General features: G+C 34.5%; 2 protein-coding genes across 3 annotated transcripts in view; both read left to right on the forward strand.

Moving 5' to 3' along the window:
- The window catches only part of UFL1 (UFM1 specific ligase 1), a 31,836-nt gene extending 21,763 nt beyond the window's left edge, over positions 1-10,073 (forward strand). Inside the window, exons 13-19 of the mRNA XM_033234654.1 lie at positions 4,310-4,427; positions 5,576-5,742; positions 5,833-5,963; positions 7,586-7,666; positions 7,991-8,076; positions 8,629-8,809; positions 9,422-10,073. Of these exons, the coding sequence (XP_033090545.1) occupies positions 4,310-4,427; positions 5,576-5,742; positions 5,833-5,963; positions 7,586-7,666; positions 7,991-8,076; positions 8,629-8,809; positions 9,422-9,637 (980 nt within the window). The 3' untranslated portion in view covers positions 9,638-10,073. The remainder of the gene's footprint in view (positions 1-4,309; positions 4,428-5,575; positions 5,743-5,832; positions 5,964-7,585; positions 7,667-7,990; positions 8,077-8,628; positions 8,810-9,421) is intronic.
- Positions 10,074-18,045: 7,972 nt separating this feature from the next.
- Positions 18,046-27,131, forward strand: part of FHL5 (four and a half LIM domains 5) — a 57,730-nt gene continuing 48,644 nt past the window's right edge. Inside the window, exons 1-2 of one of the 2 annotated variants that reach the window (XM_033234655.1) lie at positions 18,046-18,241; positions 18,615-18,845. The gene's annotated coding sequence lies outside the window, so the exon portion shown is untranslated. The remainder of the gene's footprint in view (positions 18,242-18,614; positions 18,846-27,131) is intronic. The other variant, XM_033234656.1, reaches the window with a different exon arrangement.

Genomic DNA, 27,131 nt, shown 5'->3' on the forward strand with positions numbered 1-27,131 from the left:
TTTACACAGAAATAAAACATTTTCATTCTCCATGTTCTAATGTATTAAAATACAGCATATTAAATTATAAACATTAGTTTTACTTTTCATTTTCCTATACATTTATAACCAACAGTAAAAGCTTTTAATGTTTACCAAAAATTTTTAAAGGCCACAGACCAATTGTAATTTTTCCCATTGATTATTAAGAAAGCTTTGCATGGTTTCACCTTACCGTGATCATTTTTATGGTCTTCCACTGCCATGCAAAACAAGTATTAGGGTATTTTTGAAAAGTAGACTTCTACAAATTTAAATAGGAAACATTAATTTTATGTACCTTTTACTTTCATAGTAACACCTAACAGGTTGGTTGCTTACATGTAAGAGAGATAATTAAGTATATGCATCTTTCTTTTCCTAGACTTGTTAGTGCTTGGCAAAGAAAGTCTGCAAGAGACATCTTTTGTTTTTCTAATTAAAATTAAGATATTTTTAATTTTTCTGTTTAAAAAAGGTAAACTTAATGAAATCATGATACCACCCTCTTCCTTATCCCCACCTAAATGAAAATTAAAAAACAAACAAACAAAAACTGTAAATGATAATAAGTTGAGATTTGTGTTTTCCCTCTTTCACAGAATTCATTACATGCGAGCTATAGCTGGAAGATGTAGATATCAAGTGATGTGCCTGCAGCTATTAATGTTCTACTTGCTGTTTGTAATAGCACAGTTGTTTAAGATTTGTCTTTAAAGTATTCTGCGATAGGTAGAAATAACTACTGTTCCTCATGTATGTAAAACAGTGTTAATTAAAGGAAAAATATCTTTATAGGAACTACTAGCTTTATCCTTATTTCAAATAGGATTAAGACTATCCATTGTGAATTTTAATTTTTCACTGGTAAATGAATATTCCTGTTGCCCAGGTGTACTAGGCATGTGGGTGAAGAAGCATTACAAAGAAACACTTCTCTAATATTTGTAATCTTAAATAATTGTTAAATGAGGCATGTGATACTCCTTTTGTGAATAGATTATTATTGAAAGGAGCTATAAACGTAGTAAAACCATCCTACCTTTAAAAATGAATTTCAGTGCTTTTGAAAAAAAATTTGTGTTGTAATCTCTGAAATGGAGGATGAAATTGGGTTCTCAGCTAAAATATAGGATCAACTCGGTATGAAAGATTACTAGAAGAAAATATAATTTAATAACCTATAAAATGCATAAAGGAATTAAACAGGGAAATCATAGATCATTTAATGTGAACATCAGGAATGGACAGCAGATCCCAGAAAATAATAGTACTGTCTGTCTACTCTAAAGCTAAGATGTTAACTCCTTAGATTTTTATTTATAGTGAAAATTGATTTTTGAGCCATTTTATTTTTATTTCTAAGGTTTTTGCTTGTAGAATCAATAGCTTAATTAAGCTAGAAATAATCATTTTTATACCTTTACAATTTCTAATGGAAATATTGTTAGCTTGCTTTTGTCTACAACCCATGCTTTCCTAAGTAAATGGGTAGGCATGACATTTGCACAGTTAATTATTTTCATTATAGTAGCTGCATACAAATTTTCCATACCATAGACTTATTTTTGTAAGAGCAAAAATAAATTACAGAATTTTGAGATTTTTTTATCTATGCCTTTTCCAAAAGATAAATTTTAACTTAAACAACTATTGGAGTTGTGATTCACATGATTATAAAGACTTTCCAAAGATCTTATTTAAATTATAAGGATTATTTAATATCTAATAAATTTATATTTTTATAAAGGAGGAAAAACTGCCCACTATTCCTTGTTCAACAAAGATAAATTATTCTTTCCTTAAAAATTTGTTTTGAAATACTTGTTTTGATTTCTGGCTATTTGTATCATCCAGGTTTAACAAAGGGGAAAAACCCTTTATTATTTTCTGATTGACTTGTAGAAAATAATTTTTAAATGAAGTTAGAAAATGATCACATAAGAAATTTTACCACTTCATGATAAAAACCTTCAATAAACTAGGCATCAAAGGAACATACCTCAAAATAATAAGAGCTACTTACGACAAACCCACAACCAGCATCATACTGAGTGGAGAAAAATTGATAGAGCCATTAAGAACTGGAACAAGGCAAAGGATGTCCGCTCTCACCACTCCTATTCAACATAGTACTAGAAATCCTAGCCAGAGCAGTCAGGCAAGAGAAAGAAATAAAAGCATCCATATTGGAAAAGAGGAAGTAAGATTATCTCTGTTCTCTGATGACATGATCATATACCTAGAAAGCCCTAAAGACTCCTCCAAAGACTCCTGGTCTTGATAAACGACTTCAGTAAAATATCAGGATACAAAATCAGTGTACAAAAATTAGTAGCATTTCTATACATCAGTGCCTTTCAAGCTGAGAACCAAATATTATTTTTTTAATAGCTACAAAAAAAAAAAAAAAACCTAAGAATACATTTTACCAAAGAAATGGAAGATCTCTACAAGAATAAATACAAAACACTGATGAAAGAAATCATAGATGACACAAACAGACATCCCAGGCTCATGGAGTAGAAGAATCAATATTGTTAAAATGACCATACTCCCCAAAGCAATCTGCAGATTCAGTGCAATCTTTATCAAAAATGAACATCATTTTTCACAGAATTAGAAAGATATACTCCTGAAGTTCATATGGAACCAAAAGAGAGCCTGAATAGCCAAAGCATCCTAAGCAAAAAGAACAAATATGGAGGCATCATATTGTCTGACTTCAAATTATACTACAAGGCTATAGTAACCAAAACAACATGGTACTGCTAGAAAAATGGACACATAGATCATTGGAACAGAATACACAACCCAGAAATAAAGCCACATACCTACAACCAACTGATCTTGGACAGGGTCGACAAAAATAAACAACGAGGAAAGGACACCCTATTCAATAAAAGGTGCTAGGAAGAATGAAACTGGATCCTATCTCATCATATATAAAAATCAACTCAAGATGGAGTAAATATCTAGAATGGAGTAAATATTTAGAATGTAAGACATGAAACTATAAAAATCCTAGAAGAAAACCTGGAAAAAAATCTTCTGGACATTGGCCTAGGCAAAGAATTTATGATAAAAATCCCAAAAGCAAATGTACCAAAACCAAAAATTGACACATAGGACTTAATTAAACTAAAAAGTTTCTGCACAGCAAAATAAATAATTACAACAGAGTAAATAGCCTTCAGAATGAGAGAAAATATTTGCAAATTATATTTCTGACAAAGGACTAATATCTAGAGTCTACAAAGAACTCAAGAAAAAACCCATTGAAAACTGAGCAGAGGACATGAACAGCTATTTCTCAAAAGAAGAAATACAAGCAGCCAACAAACACATTAATAAATGCTCAACATCACTAATCAGAGAAATGCAAACTAAAACCACAATATATCATCATACACCAGTCAGATACACCAGGTTATTACTGAAAAGTCAGAAAACAACAGATGTTAGTGTTGATATGGGGAAAAGGGAATGGTTATACACAGTTGGCAAGAATTAAATTAGTTCAACCTCTACGGAAAACAGTGTGAAGATTTCTCAAAGAACTAAAATTAGAACTACTATTAGACCCAGCAATCCCACTGCTGGGTTTCTACCCAAAGGAAATGAAATTATTATATTGAAAAGACACATATACTCATATGTTCATTGAGGCCCTATTCACAATAGCAAAGTCATAGAACCAGCCTAAGTGTCCACCAGTGATTGACTGCATTAAGAAAACGTGGTATATACCATGGAATACAATGTAGCCATTAAAAACAATGAAATCATGTCCTTTGCAGCAACATGGATGCAACTTGAGGCCGTTACTCTTAAGTGAACTAACTCGGAAACAAAACAAAATACTGCATGTTCTGGCTTATAAATGGGAGCTAAACAGTGGGCACACATGGAAAATAATAGAAGGAACTCCAAAAGGAGGAAAGTTGTGGACGGTGTGTGGGCAGGGCAAGGGTTAAAAAAATTACCTAATAGGTACAATGTTCAGTTTGGTTAATGGGTACAGTAGAAGCCCAGTCCCTACCAGTATGTATTATATTCATGTAACAAACATGCATACGAAACCCCTGAATATAAAATAAAATATTTTTAAAAAACAAGTTTTATTATATATCCTAATTTCAAAATTGTTTTTACTAGTTGTTGCTATTTGACATTAACAATTGAGTAATGAATGAATTATTGTCTTACTAAATATATTAATGGAGTCCTATTTGCCATTTGGTTGCATGTTATTTATTTATTTATTTGCCATTGCTAATGTCTGTTATAGGAAAGAAGAAGCCAGAGATCAGTTTTATGTTCCAGGATGAGATTGAAGATTTTTTAAGAAAACACATACAAGATGCCCCCGAGGAGTTTATTTCAGAACTTGCTGAGTACTTAATAAAGCAAGTATAAAATGTATTTTTTCTGTTTTATGATAGAAATTCAATGGGTTATTAAATAAGACTTTTTCCAAGATCATAGAAAGCAAATGTATTAGATATTTTTGTTTCAAACTTGGTCTTTAACCTAGCCACCAAATTCCAGATTTTGTTTGCCTACAGCAGCAGTTTAATTCAACAGATATTTGTTAAGTGCTTTGGGCAAAGCAGTATGGGAAATAAAAGGCAGGAGCTAGAAAGTGTCCTCACTCACCGATCTTACAGTCATAAGTCTTGGTTAGGGAGAAAAACACCGGCATTAACCACTGGCTGGTCTCTTCTATAGCACAAAAAATAACACTCAAAAGGAAGAAAAGATAATTTTCTATTTTAATTTGGCAGAAAGTAAACAGTGTTTACTTTAAGGAGAATATAGAGTAACAAATTCACTTCAAAAAGAACAAATTTAGGCACTCCTACCTTGTGAATGGCTAAGGGTATTTTTATATAAAAATGAGGAAGATTATGTATAACTTGACCATTAGTAACTAACCTGGTCATCCCTCAAGTTAGTTTCACTGTGTACGCTTCCATAAATACAATCCAGGAGAGCAGTGTATCTAACTTTGATTTTAGAAATCTAACTTCTATGATCATAATTTTTTTAATGTAAGTATTTTTTGTGCATAAATGTATTATAGAACTATATTTTTCACATGTAAAAAAGTGAAATAGTTACTAATCATTTTGCACTGCTTTTTAAAATAATTATTTTAAGTTAGGCATAAAAAGGTTTTCTTTAAATGTATTTTAATATTTTAGAAATTGAGAATTTTAAGTTGGAATTCCTGAAGATGAAGAACAGATTTATAGTCTACTATTCTCCAAATTAATTTTAAAAAGCAATTTTGAATTATGGGGGTTTTGTTCTCGGTGTCTTAATTGCAATAATGTTGAATACTTTAAAATAGAGAAAATTAATCTATTTCTGTTTTAATTCCTAGGGTTGGGGAACAAATTGTTAGTGAACTTGTCTCTAAATTAATTTTATTTGTATAAAAAACAGAGATCTCTATTCTTAAGCCTTATTTCCATAGAAACAAAATTCCTTATCTACATAAATACTCAGTACATTTTAGTGAACTTTATAAATGTGTTTGTCTTGTGCACAGACCTCTTAATAAAACTTATCTCGAGGTGGTACGTTCAGTATTCATGTCTTCAACAACTTCTGCTTCTGGGACGGGCAGAAAACGCACAATCAAGGACTTGCAAGAAGAAGTTTCAAACCTGTACAATAACATTAGGTTATTTGAAAAAGGGATGAAGTTTTTCGCAGGTATACTTAATCTTTGTTAATCTTATTTTTTCATTGATTTTCATAATTTGGAGAATAAATTAGTCTTAATAAAGCTCCTTTATTTTCCAGATGACACACAGGCTGCTCTTACCAAACACTTGCTGAAGTCAGTGTGTACTGATATCACTAACCTCATTTTCAACTTCTTAGCTTCGGATTTAATGATGGCCGTAGATGATCCTGCAGCCATTACAAGTGAAGTATGTTAATGATCTGCTTACCACTCTTGATGTGTTCTGTTTTGCATCTATAAACATTTTATTTTATCTTATTTGGAGTAAAGAGGAAAATAAAATACAGTAAAAGAGGTTTGAGGAAAAAAAATCTAAGATTTTTTTATTCAACTTTTGTACAATAATATATACAGTTGCTAGCAGGATTGGCAGTATAACTAGTCTGTTAAAAATAATGATGCTTAATTACTTTAGAATAAACAGTTTTTTCCTAATTATTATGTCACATTCCCTCTTCCTAATGACTGGCAAATCTATAACATTCTGACCCGTTTCCTTATCTTTGAAGTTATTTTTCCTTTAAGGACATCTCCTTTCAATGTTTAGACTAATTCCAATTTAATTTTTTTAAACTCTAATCTCAAACTAAATTCAAAAGCTCATCTATTCCCTTCTTGCAATGTAATGTAGAGCAACGGCTCCCGGTTGCCTAGAGGAAGAAAGGTGCGGTCTATCCCAAGATGACAACCCCTCCTCCTCCTCTTTCTTCTCTGTCCTCCTCCCACCTCCTCTACCTCCTCTTCCTCTTTCCTATTCTTCCTCCTCCTTCCTCACCACTCTAGGTCCACTTCAAGTTGGAGATTTAGAAAAAATGAGGGAGGAAGAAGTGTCTTGATGTGACTGACTACATATCACTGCTTTGATAACGGTCAAACCAAATCAGTCTGATGTTTGTGGTCTTTGGTGATGTAGTTAGTCATTGTCTCATAGGCGATATAAGTTGTTTCCTTGGAATGTTGTTTAGTTTCATGTGACTTCTCACAGTAAGGACCATCTCTCAAACAGAGGAATGGTTATTTCTTCCTCCTACCCCAGCAAGGTGCTGGCCCCCTTCCCTTCTTCTTGAGCAGCAAATTCGCAATTGTCTGGACAGTTTCATGTCTCCGGCCCTTGTTCCAACCTCTGCTGTGGAAAATACAGAAGATCCTGTTCCATGCCCTTTAAGGGCCACAGAAGGATTGGTGTGTGATTGGGGCAGGGAGGCTAGACAGGAGCAACTAGCCCCTAATCTTCCCAGACATTATACACTTCAGAGCCTATTGTCAAGCCATTCCAGCAAGTCTACTCCAAAATTTTATGCCAGAAGAAACTAAAAGACTCGGATCAAGAATACCATAAAACTTCAACGGACACTTACATGTAGAGAGAGGTGCTGAAAAGATTCCTCACACCATAGAGCATAACAAGCATCCAACCTCGAACAAGAGCTCAGTCTCCCATCTTCTAGGCATCCTTGATCTTTATGAGTGGGGCCCTTCACAGCTGGCACTGGGGAGAGAAAAACACTCTCTTCCTGTTCCAATGGAAGAATTAGCCTCTTAACCCAAATATTCTGTTTCTCACAAGGTCAATGACTCTAGTCTTTCTCTTACATTGATGAAGCAGGTGGGAGCAGTAGGGCTGTATCTAGCCTGTTTGGCTGATTGGCTACTGACTCTAATAATGATTTTGTCTCTAATTTGAGATCTAAAATTCAAGAATATGATAAATTCCACTCAGCAACTTGTTACAGTATTTTTTTCACTTTACCTGGTATCCACTGCATGTTAAAAGCACAGTACTGAAAGAATTTTTATTTACCCCTACAGATAAGAAAAAAAATTTTAAGTAAATTATCAGAAGAAAGCAAAGTAGCTCTTACAAAACTCCATAACTCTCTGAATGAAAAGGTAAGTAAAGTTTTATTCTGTTTACATGTCAGGGCTAGCAGTTTGTTACAAAGATCTTGGAGTATATTTTTTTATCAGACTAATTGTAAATCCAATCTAAAACTAGTATTTTGCACTCAGCTGCCTCTTTGAAAGGTGAAGAGAAGACCAAGCTACTGGAATTTTACCATTTTTAGTTCTATATCACAATTTCTAATTTATTGAGAAAGTGACCCTTTTAAAAATTGTATTTAGGTTGTAAAATTACAAAACAGTTATTAAATGGCTGTACTTCTTTAGGCAGTTATATATAGAAGTAAATTATGGTATTCAATGCCTTTTCAGAGTATAGAAGACTTTATTTCTTGTCTGGATTCTGCAGCAGAAGCTTGTGATATTATGGTGAAAAGGGGAGACAAAAAAAGGGAAAGGTAACATTAAATTAATATATATTTGGTAGTGTTCTTAAATGTGGGACTTTTCATATCTGAAATTTGAATTTGTCTAACTGTTACATAGAGAATATGTATCTAATGTGCCTAATATATTTAAATGGCTGTAGACCTTCAAGATATTCGAAGTCTTAAAATAGTTAGATATTTCTCTCTGACCCTCTGGATCAAGTAGCAGAATTTCTTTATCCTATAGTTCATCAAGCCCAGGAACTTTTTATTAGCTTGGGGACTTTCCTTACAGCAAACCTCATCTAAATCAGTGCAAATTTGTTTGACCTCCAGCAATTCAAAACAAAAAACATACTTTGAGTATTCTCACTCTGTAGCTTTTTCTTTAATTTTGTAGCATACTAATCTATCCATGCCATTTAGGTTTTATGTGTGTATATCCCATATTGAAAAGTTAACTTAAAATATTTACGGAATTAGATAAACTAGAGAAGCTAAAAATTAACAGAAAGGGATGAATTGAAATTGGTGAGAACTTCTTAAATTATGGTAATGAATTTGTGTGCTTTTTTTTTTTAGACAGATACTGTTCCAGCATCGACAAGCACTGGCTGAACAGCTGAAGGTCACAGAAGACCCTGCTCTTATTCTGCACCTCACATCAGTCCTGTTGTTTCAGTTTTCAACCCACAGCATGCTCCATGCGCCTGGAAGATGTGTCCCACAGATCATTGCTTTTCTTAATAGTAAAATTCCAGAGGTATTACGTTTTCAATACACTTGAAACTTTCAAAACTTTCAAAGTTTTAGATTCTGAATATTTTGAGTGGATTGAGACGAATTATTGTCAGCACTCAGGTATAAAACATATTAACATCAAAGTCCATTTCCAAAAATGTGAACAGAGGATTAGGAGATTAATTTTTAAAAATTCCGCATAGCTCAAGAATCTTTCAAGAATGTTCCAAATTTGGAAATTAAGCTTTCAGAAAAGATACAATAATGTCAAATCTCCCATTTCAGCTTCTTTAGGTTTAACTTATCCATCAATGACCCATTCAAAAGTCTTTTCCTGTCCCTTTTACCTAAAAAACCCCTCAACTAAAAGGGAATTTCCCTATCCCTTTGACTGTATCTTTGGTGATAGAACCAGGCAAGGTCAACTTATGGTAAAATGATTTGCATTCATGTTTCATCTCTTCTAAATTGTACACTCCTTGAGAGCAGAAACTGCTAGATTAGACTTGCTACTTACATGGCCAGTTTTTTGTAAAGATGAGGACCTTCAATGTGTATTAGTTGAAGAAATTCTACTTTATTGTTCCACAGAGAGTTAAATTGTGTTGGTTAACTTTTCTTTCCCTTTTCACAGGATCAGCATGCTCTTTTGGTAAAGTATCAAAGTTTGGTTGTAAAGCAGCTAGTCAGTCAAAATAAGAAGACTGGGCAGGGAGATTATCCCTTGAATAATGAATTAGGCAAAGAACAAGAAGATGTTGCCAATACTCGTAAAGAGCTTCAAGAACTTTCTTCATCCATTAAAGACCTTGTTCTCAAATCTAGGAAATCATCTGTGACAGAAGAGTAATGATCTTAATTTACGTTTGTCATATAGTAAGCATTTTCCCCCAAGATTGGAGGTGAGTGGTCACAAAAAAGTAGTCACTATATAACTCCCCTCTCCCCGCAAAAACCACCTCATACACACACAATTCAGTTAAAACAGTAGTGTTGTATTAAATGTAAATCTTAAAAAGATGTGAATTTTTATAAATTGGGTTCTTCATGGAAGTTTTTTTCCACCTTATTTTCACACAAATAGTATATGAATTTTTTCACATAAACATTATTTTCAGATAATTTTAAAAATTACATATTTCAGGTTTGTTTTCTTTCCAAATGTTGAATGAAAAACAAATTTTCTGATCCATTTATCCCTGGGGAAGGATTCATTTGTGAGTGCCAGTATACTTAAATGTATACTTTAAATACATTTAAGTAGAAGTTTAAAATGTGGTCTTTTTTTTAAAAAAAAAAAAAACACTTCTGTGTCAGAAATGAAAATAAATCATGTATTTTGTTTTTAAATAGAAAACACTACTTCAGCCTCTGCCCCCTCTGAAAAAAAAAAAAAAAAAAAAGAGAAAACACTACTTCAAAACTAAAATACAGAAATTTACAAAAACAAAAAATTAGTAGTAAGCCCTTGCTCTTATTTTTGGCAGAATAAACATTGATTTTGGTTGGGGCCGCAAGGATGCCTTTACAGGTGCACAAGAACGCTAGAGTGGCCCATGCATTGTTGTGTTCTAAAACAAGCTACTAACAAGAGAGAGAACACATGCAATTTATTACCAGTAAGCATAAGTCATATTTAACATTGGAATAAGCATTTTATACAAAGAATTTTCTTTGATCCAGTTTGCATTTTTACATTTTATTTTTTTAGTTCAGTAGCTGCTCTATCACATAATACTTTGTAAATACTAGTGTGAAAAACAGATAGGATGCCTTTTCCAGTGGTAGGAACATCTGTACATGCATTTAAATCATTACAAGCTTTTTTCCAAAACTAGAAACCCTTATTAAAAAATACGTATTTTTGTTTTCTGAAGATTATTAGTTAAAAATAACTAAAAAAGGTCCTTAGAGTAATCATTTCAACCAAATGAATTTCAAGCAACAACTTACTATTTATCAAAAAGGGATTTAATTATTTTTAATGTAATTACAAATTAAATTTCAAATATTTAAAAATACTATTTTATATAATTCCTTATGACATTTTAAACTTTATATTTTAAAATATTTGAATATGAAAAGATCAGTCTACCTCTACTCCATTCTAGACAAAGTATTAATGCTTAGTGAAAGTAATTAAATTGCTGACTTGGCATTATTATTAAAGTTGATAGAAATGCAACATTAAATTTGAAAATGTTTCCCGTGGGTAATTTTCTATTATATATTTTCATATGGGCAAAGGGAAAAATGATAAATCCTCTGTAATCACAAACCCCAATTTCGTTTTGTTTATTCAGCTTCTAAAATACTGAACACCCAGACTTTTAATTCAACCTTTAAGCACCTTATCGTTTATGTTTCAGTAGATACGAAAGTAATCCATGTTTGTGTCAAACGATCATAGAAAATAAATAGAAGAGACAGTGAAGCAAGTAAAAAGAAAAGCATTGTTTTAATGTTTGCATTAATTTTTTTCATTTGTCAAAATGCTTCTTTTGTTGCCACAGTAAAGAACGGTTTTTACTGTTTTGTAAGTAAAATTACATAGCTGATTTTGTGTGTAAAGATTAATTTCCTTAATAAAAATTATTATATGTTTACTGTGATCTTAATGGGCAGGGTTAAAGTTATTTAAAATAAAGTTACCTATTCTACTAAATTTTATAGTACTTTGAAGCTTCTATTAACACAAAGATTAATTGGTGCATATATTTTATGTATATATATTTTGAATTCTCATTTTGAACATTATTAAAGGATTTTATTTTTCTCACACAAAAATAGTTCCATAGCTCTCAGTGTCTTTCATTCCTTGAGAGTTTGCCATTCTAGAACCATTTTATCTTAGTAAATGATTTCTCAATTAACTAGATTTCAGCAAATGTGTAGCTGTATTCTTGCATTCCTGCTATTGCAGTTGGAGTAGAAATATTGGAAAATGTGCTTAGGTATTCATGTTCATGTGTTCCAGCTCTAGACTTACGTATGTGTTTTTCAGGAGTCAAAGGAAACTCTTGGCCATCAGAAAGGTCCAATGAAGAGTGGCATATAGTATCAAAATCGCAGTGTATTTTGTGAAAAGACCTTAATGCTAAATTAGGACAATAAATGTAATAGTTGCTTAACCTGAATGTAGAGCCATCTTGAACTTACTAGAGAATATGCTTTAGTCAGACCAAAAAGCACCAAGGATAAGGTCAGGGTGCAATGGTTATCTGAAGCTGGAATCAGATTGAAAAGGAACAGTTCATTCCTTCCTCAGAAACGACACTAGACCCAGAGTGTATTAGTCCATTTTCACACTGCTAATAAAGACATACCTGAGACTGGGCAATTTACAAAAGAAAGAGGTTTATTGGACTTAAGTTTCCATGTGGCTGGAGAGGCCTCACAATCATGGCAGAAGGTGAAAGGCAATGTCTCACATGATGCCAGACAAGGGAAGAGGAGCTTGTACAGGGAAACTCCCCCTTTTAAATTCATCAGATGTCATGAGACTCATCGACTATCACGAGAACACAGCAGAAAAGACCTGCTCCCATAATTAAATCACCTCCCACCCTGTTCTTCCCATGACACATAGGAATTGTGGGAGTCAGAATTCAAGATGAGATTTGAGTGGGGACACAGCCAAAACATATTCCATTCCTGGCCCCTCCTAAATCTCATGTCCTCACATTTCAAAATCAATCAATCATGCCTTCCCAACAGTCTCCCAAAATCTTAACTCATTTTAGCATTAACTCAAAAGTCCACAGTCCAGTGTCTCATCTGAGACAAGGTAAGTCCCTTCCTCCCATGAATCTATAAAATCAAAAGCAAGTTAGTTACTTCCTAAATACAATGGGAGTACAGGCATTGGGAAAATACAGCCATTCCAAATGGGAGAAATTGGCCAAAACAAAGGGTCTGCAATCCCTATGCAAGTCGAAAGTCCAGCAAGCAGTCAAATCTTAATGCTCCCTTTGACTCCATGTTTTGCATCTGAGTCACACTGATGCAAGAGGTAAGTTCCCATGGTCTTGGGCAGCTCCCCCTCTGTGACTTTGCAGGGTACAGCCTCCCTCCCGGCAGCCTTCAGGGGCTGGCATTGAGTGCGGCATTTCCAGGCACATGGTGCAAGCTGTCAGTGCATCTACCATTCTGGGGTCTGGAGGATAGAGGCCCTCTTCTCAGAGCTCCACTGGGCAGTGCCCCAGTAGGGACTCTGTGTGGGGGCTGCCATCCCACATTTCCCTTCTGCACTACCCCAGCAGAGGTTCTCCATGAGGACCCCGCCCCTGCAGCAAACATCTGCAGGGACATCCAGGCGTTACCGTACATCTTCCGAAATACAGGTGGAGATTTCCAAACCTCAATTCTTGACTTCGTGTACTCGCAGACTTAACACATGGAAGCCGCCAAGGCTTGGGCTTGCACCCCCTGAAGCCACTGTTGGAGTGGTTGGGATGCAGGGCACCAAGTACCTAGGCTGCACACAGCATGTTAACCCAGCCCATGAAACCATTTTTTCCTAGGCCTCCCGGCCTGTGATGGGAGAGGCTGCTGTGAAGATCTCTGACATGCTGTGGAGACATTTTCCCCATTGTCTTGGTGATTTAACATTAGGTTCCCTGTTACTTATGCAAATTTCTGCAGCTGGCTTGAATTTCTCCTCTGAAAATGGGTTTTTCTTTTCTATCACATTGTCAGGCTGCAAATTTTCCAAACCTTTATGTTCTGCTTCCCTTATAAAACTGAATGTCTTAAATGGCACCCAAGTCACCTCTTGAATGCTTTGCTGCTTAGAAATTTCACCCACCAGATACCCTAAATCATCTCAAGTTCAAAGTTCCACAGATCTCTAGGGCAGGGGAGAAATGCTGCCAGTTCTTTGCTAAAACATAACAAGAGTCACCTTTGCTCCAGTTCCCAACAAGTTCCTCATCGCCATCTGAGATCACCTCAGCCTGGACTTTATTGTCCATATTGCTCTCAGCATTTTGGGGAAAGCCATTCAAGTCTCTAGGAAGTTTCCAACTTTCCCACATTTTCCTGTCTTCTTCTGAGCCCTCCACACTGTTCCAACCTCTGCCTGCTACCCAGTTCCAAAGTCACTTCCACATTTTCGGGTATCTTTTCAGCTGCACCCAATTCTACTGGTACTAATTTACTGTATTAGTTCATTTTCATGCTGCTGATAAAGACATACGCAAGACTGGGCAATTTACAAAAGAAAGAGGTTTATTGGACTTACAGTGCCACATGGCTCGGGAAGCCTCACAATCATGGCAGAAGGTGAAAGGCGCATCTCACATGGCAGCAGACAAGAGAATTTGTGCAGGGAAACTCCCCTTTTTAAAACTGTTAGATCTCGTGAGACTCATTCACTATCTCGGGAACAGCACAGGAAAGACCTGCTCCCACATTTCAATCACCTCCCACCAGATTCCTCCCATGACACATGGGAAATGTGGGAGTTACAATTCAAGATGAGATTTGGGTGGAGGCACAGCCAAACCATTTCACACAACCAAATGGAATTTTTTCTATCAAGAACTAACTGATGTGAGTTGGGAGAGAGTAGGAGGATGGAAGATTTACTTTCTTTCACTAGGACCAATGAAGAATTTTCCCCAATACATGAGAGATGCAATAAAAGCACACACAAAAAACTCCCCTGGGATGTACATTTTCCACACACATCTGGGAGCACTGTTCAAGTGGCTATTTAGATGACCTACAAATTCACACAAGTTGCTCTATCTTGAGGACCCTACTAAGCATACAACAGAATAAATACAGCCAGGAGAGACTTCTTTCAAACCATCTAAGAATGAAACTCTGACTTTCAGGCTTTCAGAAAAACAATTGGTATTCCACTTACATCATAAAAAAGAAGAAATAACCACTGTAAACACATATTCAATGTTTATAAGTTCCCAGTGTTGTATTATTTGTTTTATCAAACTTGCCCCTAGTTGCATCTTTATTTTTCTTAAGTGATTACTAGTAAGACAACCTGGCTGTTTGTTTTAAGGAGCAGGAAAAACAGGATTACACTGATGGTGAGATGGAAGAAAGGGAGGACATGGTGAATTTATGGACTTGGCCTAATTTACTGGATCTTGTATGACAGGTAAATAGTAGGAAGACACATATAAACTTTAAAAGTATGCTTTACTTTCAAGGAGATAACAAGAGTCAACAATTACGGTTAAATATGGTGTCTTGGTAGAAGTACACAGAGAGTGTTGTGACAAGAAATGAAATTCAGACTGTGTTGCATAATGGGGAGGCTAGAAATGACACCCGAACCAAGAGTCCAGAGAGAAAAAAAGAAGGATTAGCCTTGGTGAAAATGAGAGAAGGGAGAAGAGCATATTGAGACAGAGAAAAGGAGGAACAGAAGTACTATGACTCTAATTAGAATGAAAGAACGAGATATGGGGAGCACAGAAGTCTGAGAAATATAACTGATCTGGGGAAGTAGTGTAAGATAAAGTAGAGAGAACAGGGGGGTTGTGAAATGCCTTAGACACTAAGCTACAAAGTTTAACCACTATCTCAAAAGCACAGAAGCCTTTAAAAGGTTCAACTAACCAGGGAAATTAAATAATTAGATTTGTCTTCTAAAAAAATTACATTCCGGAAAGCAATTTGGCAATTTACCAAAATTCTTTAAAATGTGTATATTATTCATGAAACTAATGTCTTCCTTTTCTGAGAAGTAAAATGACTAAAAAATGTATATGCCTTTTTTTCCCAGCCTCTAGTAGAGAGGAACATGGACACCATGTCTTGCACAGAAACGAGTCAATCTTGGCTCTGAAATATTCTATTCAGATACTAGTCTGCCAAAGAAAACTTTTATCTGATTAGTCCACCTAAGACAAAAGTCTCAAAGGTTGTCTCATGTTTTGTGTTATTCAGTGTAAAGAAGTAAAAGTGCTTTGTCAAACTGTTTTACTACTGAGCCTGTCTTTACTCATCTAAAATGCAGTCTTTAACCTAATTCTATCTATCATACAGACTTCAGAGTTGGGTAAGAACTTGAAGATATGACACATAGAAAATATAGTTGTTTAAATACAACCTAATAAATGTAAATGTACTTAAAGTCAATGTTCTAGATTTTTCTCCTTTCCTCTTTTCAATCTTAGTCTCAGTCCTGTGATTCGTACATTATAAATGCTGAATGTATCTTTTAGTGTTGAAAAAAGAGAGAAAGAAAAGAGAGAGCTATTCCATTATGTATTTTATTATATTGCAACTATTTTTTATAGCCACTTTAAAAAATATTTTATTGGCTTGTCCATCAGTGATAAACTGGATAAAGAAAATGTGGCACATCTATACCATGGAATACTATGCAGCCATAAAAAAGGATGAGTTTGTGTCCTTTGCAGGGACATGGATGAAGCTGGAAACCGTCATTCTCAGCAAAGTAACACAAGAAGAGAAAACACCACATGTTCTCACTGATAAAGGGGAGTCGAACACATGGACACAGGGAGGGGAACATCACACACCGGGGCATGTTGCAGGATGGGGGTCTGAGGGAGGGATAGTATTAGGAGAAATATCTAATGTAAATAAATTTACAAAATATATTTTGTAAATATATTTACAAAAAATGTAAGCATTTCTCTTTATCATTAATATATGAATAATATAAAGTATAAAGAGGTACGCAAAGATTTCATCTAGGCTGTCTTGGATTGCGAGTCATTTTACATTTTATATTTTGGGCATATGTTTTTCAGTTTCTGTTCCAGATTATCTGCAAGAAGCATGTATTTTATAATTTGACAAACTTTTTAAAAAAAAAATATTGTTCTATAGAGAAGGATAGAAAGGGACCAGGCTGAGTCAGATGCCAGTTATTTTATGGCTGATAGAATAATCTGAATGAGAAATGTGAGACATGGAATGCAGGGATGAGGACAAATTTGAGAAAGATCATTTAACAAACTAGAACCTATGGAAGGTGGACAATGATGGGGATGATGGAGAATAGATGAGGAAAGGGAATACTCTAACATAAGGGGTGGATGATTGTGCCATTCTCTGAAGTAGGAAATACAGCAAACTAACAAGTTTGGAATGGGGAGAAGACAAAGAGGATTATTTGGGACTGTTGAGTTTGAGATGCCTGGGGACCTCTAGACAAGGTTGTGTAATAGATGGTGGGATACAGGTCTGGAACCTTGAAGAGTGGTATCAGATGAAAGTACACATTTGGGAGTCATGTTGTATAATTGTTCACTGTTTCGATGAAGAACATGATGGAGAACATTCAGAGAAGCATACTGAACAGAGGATAACGCTCTAGGGAAGAGTGAGGTGAATAGAGAGAAGGCTGAAGATGCTAAGAGCAAACAGAAAATCAGAAGAGTGTAATATAGCAAAACCAAGGAAAGATAATTTCAAAAAGAAATAGACACGGCCAGAGATGAGAATTTTTCAGTAAGACTGAAGACCATGCTCTTTGGGTTGCTAATCAAGGTTGTATATGATCTTAATGAAGCTTTTTTGGAGTGGTTCAAGTGAAAGACAGATTGTAATAAGTTGGGAGGGAGAAGGAAACTCAGAATGTTGTAGATTTGGAATGACTTGGTAAATGTAGATTACCCTCTCAGGAAGCATGGGAACAAATAAAGAGGGTGATGGTCCCAGGCACTTTTACATCTCAAAGACTGCTTTCCTTGCCCATAAAACAAGGAAAATACAGGTAGTACCTGCTTAGCAATGGTGTCCTAAGGATTAAAATCTATTACTAATGAAATATACTTGTACCCTTTTGCTGAATCCAAATTTATTGTTGTTAATACCATATGTTCATTTACATAATGTCTTAATCAGTAAAGTCAAGTGAATAACAAAACATACAGTTAACTGGCTCTGCGTTTCCCTAGCTCAAGTTATTTGACTATATATACCCGAGTTTGACCTTAGAAGATACTAACATTTCACTCCTTTAGCACTTAGAACAAGGACAGTTTAAGTTTGGTCTGGAATTAAGGCAGAATTTCTTCTCTCATCCTGCCTTCCAAACTGAAGAAATGGCCTCAAATGGAGATTCTAAGAGAAAATGTCACTTGCTTTATGAATCAGTGTGCCCCCCTGAGGATACCTATTGTGGATTGGCTTAATATCCAAAAATTTCTTCAGATCCAACTCTTGACATCGCTGTCTACTTTTTGTGTTTCGAAGATTTCAAAAAACCCAATGAGTTTATGCTTTATGAAGTCATACAGCCATGGATGTGATGTCATAATTGTGGCCAGCTCACCAGGAAGCAGGCAGAGCAGGAAAGGCTGGGTCTACACTGCAAGTCCAGAGAGCAGGGAACTACCTTGAGTACTCTACTCAAACTTATGTCTCAGAGTTCCCCAATTTCCCAAGAAGGCAGTGATAGAGGCCACAACCCAGGGGGTCATCTCTCAAGGTACCAATAGCTTTGCAGGTAAGAGCATGGGGCCTCATCTCTTTCCAGACAGTCCAAAAGAAAAGCTCAGCAGTTCAGACATTTCCAACCTAAAAGAAGGGTTCTGATCACCACCAGAAAACAAAGAAAAAGCCAAAAACAGATTGAGGAAACACAAAATACATCATCCTTTTAGAGCATTATTTTTATAAATATGCCCTTAATTTAGCCTAGTTAGTGGAAATTTCTCAAGTGTGTATGTGTCTGTGTGAACGTTGCGTATTTTAAACTTTTTGGAGCTTAGCCAGATACTTCGAATGCTAATCCTGGCAGAATTTCCCTTTAAGGATATCCTGAAGAGAATTTGTTACTCATAGTTTTAAGTAAAAATTGACAAGTAGTGCTTTTTCAGCCCAGTAGGAGTAATGTGCATGGTGTAAGACTTGGAGGAAATGCAGGGACCCTTCTGTTTTCTCCTGCAAAGTTGAAAAATCTACATGCAGTTGGAAGGGATCTTCAGATGGTGCTGGTGACTTTCTGTTCCTTTGGGACTTAACACGCATATGGATTGGAGGAAAAATATTCAACATATATTCTCCTTTTGTATTGTTTAAATCACAGGAAGAAGCGGCTTTAAGGCAAAGTGAGTTCTTTCCCCCCAAATATTTCCTTTGTTTTGTTTTGTGGTATTTCACCTTCTCTAATTTTTTTTTAAGGATGAGAAATTTTTCTAAACTTTCCAGTAACTCCTTAAGAGAAAAATTTTGCTTGGCAAAATTGTATGCCTTTTGAAGTTTCTTGGCCATTTTAGCTAAAGATTATCAAATTTTATATGCTGAGCTTTTCAGATTTCTCATTCTCATAACTTGCATGTGGAGGTTACATAGTGGCCAGATAACTCCTTGGAATTGTCTCTTGAGTTTTTCTAATGGTTTTAATGCAGGGTACAGCTTTATTGTTGTAAAAAGAGGAAGAAGAGGAGGGCTCTTGAGATTTTATTTGCCTTCGTTTATTTAAATGAATAACATTATCACTTAGCATATTTTATGACTAGATTTATATTTCAAGAGCACATTTTGAAGTCACTTACAGGTTTTAAGTAAAAGGAGTTAATGAGATTCCTGCTATTTTCAAGAAAAATCTGCCTACTTTCCAGAAGTGGGCATACAAAAATTCATAATCTTAGGTTTCCTAAGGTTAAATTAAAATATCTGTGTTTCCATCCCACAGAAATATATAATAGATTCTATCAATCTAAAGTGCTACTTCTTGAAACAGAGGTAGCATTATTCAGGCAAAAAGCATACATGCCATATATGTTAATGCTTTCTCTCTCACTATTTTAGTCATATCCTCTTTGGTACCTATCATTCATTTGAAAACTAAATGCAGCTCCCCAGCTGTCATTTCAGACTTCAGAAAATTGGAAATTAAAAAGAATTATTAACGAAATGCATAGCTCTTATACATAAAATGTAAGGAAATCCTTGAGCCCTTTTAGCCCTCATTTCGTATCCACAATACCATCATGTGTAAATACTAGCATTTTTATTAGCAAAGCATATGGGTTAAAATTTAACATAAGTATTACAAACATATGTATCATACAAGATATTTCTTAACATATGTGTTATGATATATGCTTAAAGCCATAATCCAAATTGCTTTAAGGGGAAGGTAAACTCTGGTGTCTGTTTTCTACACTTGTTCTATTTATTCTCACATTATCATTAGTTGCCAAATCTGGGACTGTTCTACCTAAGCAAAAGTAGCAGATTTGTGTTTTAATATAACATCACCTCCCTGACAAATTTACCTCTTATTTTTATTACACTTGCCAACATTTTGAGTAAAGCTGAATTAATTTGTATTTCTTACACAAGACTGGGTACTTTTCTACTAAAATATTACAAATAAGAGTTTAGAATATTTAGAGATGCTTTAATTTGTTTTTATTTTTATGTTTTCAATTGAGGGGATATGATCTCTTTAGAAATGAAAGCTGAATACTTGGGTCCGCATGGGAAGCTCTGAATCAGATATTAAACCAGCTTGCATTTCCCTGTTCTTGTAATTATCTTTTTCCTCTCCAATTACCATCATTTTTCTTGGTTACTTTTTGGTACCCTTGAAAGCTCACTGAAGAAGAGGAAGAGAAGAAAGAGGTAGAGGAAGAGGAGGAGAAGGAGGACTCCCTTTTGCCCAACATGCCTCAAATCCCTGCAAAATAATCAGCTTGAGGCCAGGCATGGTGGCTCACTTCTGTAATCCTAGCTTTGGGAGGCCAAGGTCATGGGGGTCACTAGAGCCCAGGGGTTCAAGACCAGTTGGGGCAACATAGGGAGACTCTATTTAAAATAAAAATAAATATTAAGCTTATTGATGACATACCCTAGTATTTTATATGAACTAGTAAAGCATTCTTATGGGTTTGGATTTACCTTATCTTTACTATATGTCTAAACTTTCACACGGGCTAATTACCCTGATTAGAACATACTAGGGTATGTCAACAGCAAGGTTTACATTCATTAAATAAATAAAGCTAGAGAGTCTGCCTGAAAGCAATAGTGTGATGTGGAGAAGACAGTCAAGGTTTTGAAGTGTCATTCATACTGAGTTTTCTATGAATGAGGGCAGGTGAGTTTGCCTCCCTACCTTAAAGATATAATTAAAACAGCTGTATTACAGAATTTTATATTAGAATAATAATAACAGTAGTCATTTTTATTTTTTTTCTTCTCAAATTCTTTGGTTGTATTTCCAGCACCAATGGACCTTAAATTTATCTCACTTGATTTTTAGCAAAGCTTTGAGCTATTCCTTTGCATATTCATTTTGCCAAAGGAGTATTCACCAAATGGATCCTGAGTAGATTATTTTGATAAATTCAGGTTGTCTCCTCACATTTAAAAATATACCTTTTTGTATTTTAACAATTTCATTGCAATTGTAATCCTCTAAAGATGGTGGTGTGGAAGTGGAGTGGAGAAATATGCTTCTGGGGCTTGTTCTCCAGTTTGATTCTGTTTAATTATCTCTTACAATTGTTCATAAAACAATTTAAGTAACATGTCCTAAGTCACATGACTTCTAAGAATTTTCTTTTTTCTTTTCTGCTTTTATTATTATTACTATAGACATATAACTGTACATATCTATGGGGTACGATGTGATGTTTGTATACATGTATACGGCAAATTATCACATCAGGATAATTAGCATATTTATAACTTTATTTTTCATTTCTTTGTGTTGGAAACATTTAAAATCCACTCTTATGCTATTTGAAAATATACAATAAATTGCTAATTATAGTTACCCTATAGTGCTATGGAACACTTGAACTTATTTCTCCTATCTAGCTGTATTTTGTATTTCTTAGCCTACCTTTGGCTATCTCTTTCTTCCCCCTACCCTTTTTTGCTTCCAGTAAGAACTATTCTGCTCTCTCCTTCTATGAGATTGACTTTTTTTAGCTTCTGCATATTCATGAGGACATGCAGTATTTATCTTTCTGTGCCTAGCTTATTTCACTTAAAATAATGTCCTCCAAGCTCATTCATGTTGCCGTGAATGACAGAAATTTGTTCTTTTTTACAACGAAATAATATTCCATTGGGATATATAGAACTTTTTTTAATCCATCACTTATTGATGGACACTTAGGTAATTTCGTATCTCGGCTATGTCTTGTGAGTAGTGCTGCAATAAACATGAAAGTGTGGATATCTCTTTAACATACTGATTTCCTTTCCTTTAGATATATACCCAGTAATGGGTTTGTTGGATCATATGGTAGTTCTATTTTAATTTTTTGAGGGACCTCCATGCTGTTTTCCATAATGGATATATATATACACATACACACATACACACACACACATACACACACACATATATATATATATATTCCAAATAGCATGTAAGAGTTTGCTTTTCACCACATCCTTGTTAGCCTTTTTTTTTTTTTTTTTTTTTTTTTGTCTCTTTGGTGATAGCCATTCTAACTGGGGTGAGATAATATCTTCTTGTGGTTTTTATTTGCATTACCCTAATGATTAATTACATTGACCATTTTTTGTACATAACTGTTGGCCATTTGTATGTCTTTTTTAGAGAGCTGTCTATTCAGCTTATTTGCCTACTTTTTAATGTGAATTTTTTTTGGCTATTGAGTTCATTTTATATTACGAATACTAAACTCTTGTCAGATGAATAGTTTGCAAATACCTTCTCCTATCCTACAGGTTGTCTTTTCACTCTGTTAACTGTTTCCTTTGCTGTGCAGAAGCTTTTCAGTTTGACATAATTTCATTTGTTTATTTTTGCTTTGGTTGTTTGTGCTATTGAGATCTTATCCATGAAATCTTTGCTCACACCAATGTCCTGAAGTATTTCCCCTATGTTTGCTTCTAGTTGCTTCATAGATTCAGGTCTTATATTTAAGTTTTTAATCCATTTTGAGTTGATTTTTACATGTTATGTGAGGTAGAAATCCAGTTCATTTTTCTGCATATGAATATTCAGTTTTCCCAGCATCATTTTTCAAAGAGACTGTTCATTCCCCATTAAATATTCTTGGCAGCTTTGTTGAAAATCATTTGGCTGTAAATATGTGAATTTATTTCTGGGTTCTCTATTCTGTTTCATTGTTCTGTGTGTCTATTTATATGCCAATATCATGCTATCTAGGTTACTATAGTTTTGAAATATATTTTGAAGTTCAACAGTGTGATTTCTCCAGCTTGATCATTTTGCTCAGGATTGCTTTGGCTATTCAGGGTCTTTTGCAGTTTCATATACATTGTAGGAAATTATTTTTGTTTATGTGAAGAATGTCATTGGTATTTTGATAGCATTGCATTGAATTGGTAGATCACTTTTAGTAGTATTGTCATTTTTACAATATTAAATGTCTACAATTCATAAACATGAGATATCTTTTTTATGTGTGTCCTCTTCAATTTCTTTCATCAGTGTTTTGTAGTTTTTATTGCAGAGATCTTTCACCTCCTTGGTTAAATTTATTCCTACATGACTTTTTATGTAGCTATTTTAATGCAATTTGTTTCTTGATTTTTTTTCTACTAGTTTGTTTTTGGTGTATAGAAAAGCTACTGGTTTTTGTATTTTTATTTTGCATCCTCCAACTTTACTGAATCTGTTTATCAGTTCTGAGATTTTTGGTGGAGCTTTTATGGTTTTCTCTATAGAAGCTCTTGTTATCTGCAAATGAGGACAAATTGACCTCCTTTTCAATTTAGACGCTCCTTATGTCTTTCTCTAGCCTAAGTGCTCTCTCTAGGGCTTCCAGTACTATTTTGAATAAAAGTGATGAAAGTGAGATCATTGTCTTGTTCCAGATCTTAGAAGAAAAGCTTTAAACTTTTCTCCATTCAGTGTGATATTGGCTGTGGATTTGTCATACATGGCTTTAACCATGTGGAAGTACATTCCTTCTATACCTAACTTGTTGAGAATTTGTTAGGGATGTTAGATTTTTCTCAAATACGTTTTCTGTATCTCTTGAGATGATCAAATGGTTTTTGTCCTTCATTTTGTTGACGTAAGGTGTCACATTTATTCGTTTGTGTATTACATCCCTGGGGTAAATCTGATCTACATGGTGAATAACCTCTTTAATGTGCTGCCAGATTGGTTCACAAGTATTTTGCTGAGGATTTTTGCACTATGCTCATCATGTTTATTGGCTTATAGTTTCCTTTCTTTGTTGTTGCATTCTTGACTAGTTTTGGTATCAAGGTAACACTGTCCTCATAGAATGAGTTTGAAAGAATTCCCTTATCTTCAATTTCTGGAAGAATTTGAGGAGAATTGGTATTAGTTCTTCTATAAATCTTTGGTAGAATTCCAGAGTGAAGCCATCATATTCTGAGATTTTTATTGATAAGAGACTTTATTACAGACTTGATGCCATTACTTGTAATTGGTCTGTTCAGGTATTCTCTTTCTTGTTGGTTCACTTTTGATAGGTTGTTTGTGTCCAGAAATTTACCCATTTCTGCCAGGTCTTCTAAAGTTTTTGGTATGTAGCTGTTTATAATAGTCTCCGATAACTTTTTGTATTTCTATGGTATTAGTTGTAATGTCTCCTTTTCATTCCTGATTTTATTGGAAGCTTTACGTTTTTCTTGGGTAGTCAAGCCAATGGAATGTTGATTTTGTTTATCTTTTCAAAAAAAAACCTAAACTTTCCGTTTTGTTGATATTTTGTATTTTTTAGTCTTAATTTTATTTATGTATGCTTTTGTTTCTATCTACTAATTTTGGGCTTGGTTTACTCTTGCTTTTCCAGTTTCTTGAAGTGCATCATGAGCTTGTTTATTTGATATCTTTCTACTTTTTTGATATAGGTGTTTGTTGCTACACACTTGCCTTCTAATACTGCTTTTGCTATACCCCAGATGTTTTGGTATTTTGCGTTTCTATTTTCATTTGTTTGAGGATATTTTAAAATCTTCCTCTTAATTTCTTCATTGACCAATTATTCATTGACCAGTTATTCAGGAACATGTTGTATAATTTCTATGTATTTGCACAATTTTTAAAGTTCCTCTTGTTATTTTGATTTCTAGTTTTATTATATTGTTGTCAAAAAATAATTGATATGACTTCTATTAAATTTGTTAAGATTTGTTTTGTGGCCTAAAATGTGTTCTATCCTAAAGAATGTTCCATTTTTGAATGAAAAGAATATGTATTTTGCAGCTGTTGAATGAAATTTTCTGTAAATGTCTGGTAGGTCCATTTGGTCCAAAGTGCAGTTTGAATTAAATGTTTCTTTGTTAATTTTCTGCCTGAATGATCTGTCCAATGCTGAGGGGTGTTGAAGTGCCCAACTATTATTGTACTGAAATCTATTTCTCCTTTGTGTTTAAATTAATATTTGCTTTATAAATCTGGGTGTTTTGGTATTGGGTGTGTATATGTTTACAATTGTTACATCTTCTTGCTGAAGTGACAATAACCTTGTCTCTTTTTATGGCTTTTTGTTTAAAGTCTGCTTTATCTGATATAAGTATAGCTATTCTCCTTTGCTTTTGGTTTCCATTTTGTGTGGATTTTTTTTCTATCCTTTGTTTCTATTCTATATGTGTCTTTTTAGGTGAAGTGAGTTTCTTTTAGGCAGTATATAGTTGGGTCTCTTTTTTTTTAATTCATTCGGCTAGTCTGTATCTTTTCAATTGGGAATTTAGTCTGTTTACAGTCAAGGTTATTATTGATAAGTGAGGACTTACACCCACTATTTTGTTGTTTTCCTGTTTTCTTGTATATCTTTTTTTTCCTTTCTTTTTATCTTACTGTTAATCATTGTGGTTTGGTGGTTTTCTGCAGTGACAGGATTTGACTCTTTTCTCTTTCTCCTCATATATTTGTTCTACAAATGAGCTTTATACTTTTTGTGTGTTTTCATGGCAGTGATTTTCACTTCCAGATGTAAGTGGAAATCAGTTAAGCATTTCTGGTAAGGCCAGGTGAGGGGGGATGAATTCCTTCAGTTTTTGCTTGCATTGAGAAGGCTTTATTTCTTCCTAATTTCTGAAGGGTATAGTATTCTTAGCTAGCAATTGTTTTTCTTCTTTCACCACTTTGAGTTTAAAACTTTATAATCTCCTCACCTGTGAGGTTTCTGTAGCAAAATTTATTATTAGTCTAATGGCAGTTCTCTTATGTGACTTGACAATTTTCTCTTGCTGTTTTCAGAACTCTATCTTTGACTTATGACAATTTGCCTATAATGCACCTCTAAGAGGACCTTTTTGGGGTTGAATCTATTTGGGAAATTTTGAGTTTCCTGGAGCTGGATGTTCAAATATCCTTCCTCCACAACCACCACTACTAAATTGGGAAGTTTTCAGTAATTATTTTATTAAACAGGCTTTCTATACCTTTTTCCTTATCTTCTCCTTCTGGAAATCCCATAATATGAATATTTGTTTGTGTAATGTTTTCCAATAAATCTTATAGGATTTCTTCACTTATTTTCATTCTTATTTCTTTTTGCTTTTCTCTGACTGGGTAACTTCAAAAGACCCAGCTTTAAGTTCAGAGATTCTTTTTCCTGCTTGATCAAGTCTGCTTCTGAAACTTTCTATTGTATTTTATATTTTATTCATTGAATTCTTCAGCTGCAGGATTCTTGTTTTGTTCTTTTTATGATTTTTATCTCTTCATTGAATTTTTCATTTATATTATGAATTGTTTTTCTGGTTTTATTTAATTGTCTATCTGTATTTTCTTGTATCTAACTGAGTTTCCTTGTGATCATTATTTTACATTTCTTTTTTTGGCAATTAATTGATTTCCTTTTCATTGGAGTCTGTTACTAGCGAGTTTTTATGTTCCTTTGTTGGTCTCTTATTTCCTTGCTTTTTCATGTTTCTTGTGTCCCGGCACTGATGTCTGTGTACCTAGTGAAATAATCACCTTTTTCAAACTTTCTAGAGTGATTTTCATGAAGAAAGTTTCATCCTGCAGTTGAGTTTTACTGTGCAGCTAGAAAACGTGTAGTGACTCTGTTTCATGACAGATACAGAGATATAGTCTCTGTGCAGCTTCTTCAGTTGTATTCAAGGTCAGAAATAACTGTGGATGCCTCATAGCCTATGCTTAGAAGTTTGTGGCAATGGCATTGGCAACATAGGTTTTTAATGTTCTTTGTGTTAAGGGCTTCCGGAGTCCTCCTATTCCGATTTTCTCTAAAATAAGGAGACTTCGCTGAGGGGATCCCATTTGGTGTCAAGTCTGACATGGCCTACAAGCAACTGCAGTGGCATGGGTTCTAGTGCAGTGATCAGGGTTCTACGTGCAGTAGGAGTTTTCAGCTCAGTATCTCATAAAGCTATTGAGGCAACTTGGCCTTGGGGTACAGCTTCACCCCTTGTGGCAGGGTTTGATGTAGGTT

This window comes from Trachypithecus francoisi, unplaced genomic scaffold, assembly GCF_009764315.1.
Source record: "Trachypithecus francoisi isolate TF-2019V2 unplaced genomic scaffold, Tfra_2.0 Lachesis_group15, whole genome shotgun sequence".
NCBI classification, from domain to species: Eukaryota; Metazoa; Chordata; class Mammalia; order Primates; family Cercopithecidae; genus Trachypithecus; species Trachypithecus francoisi.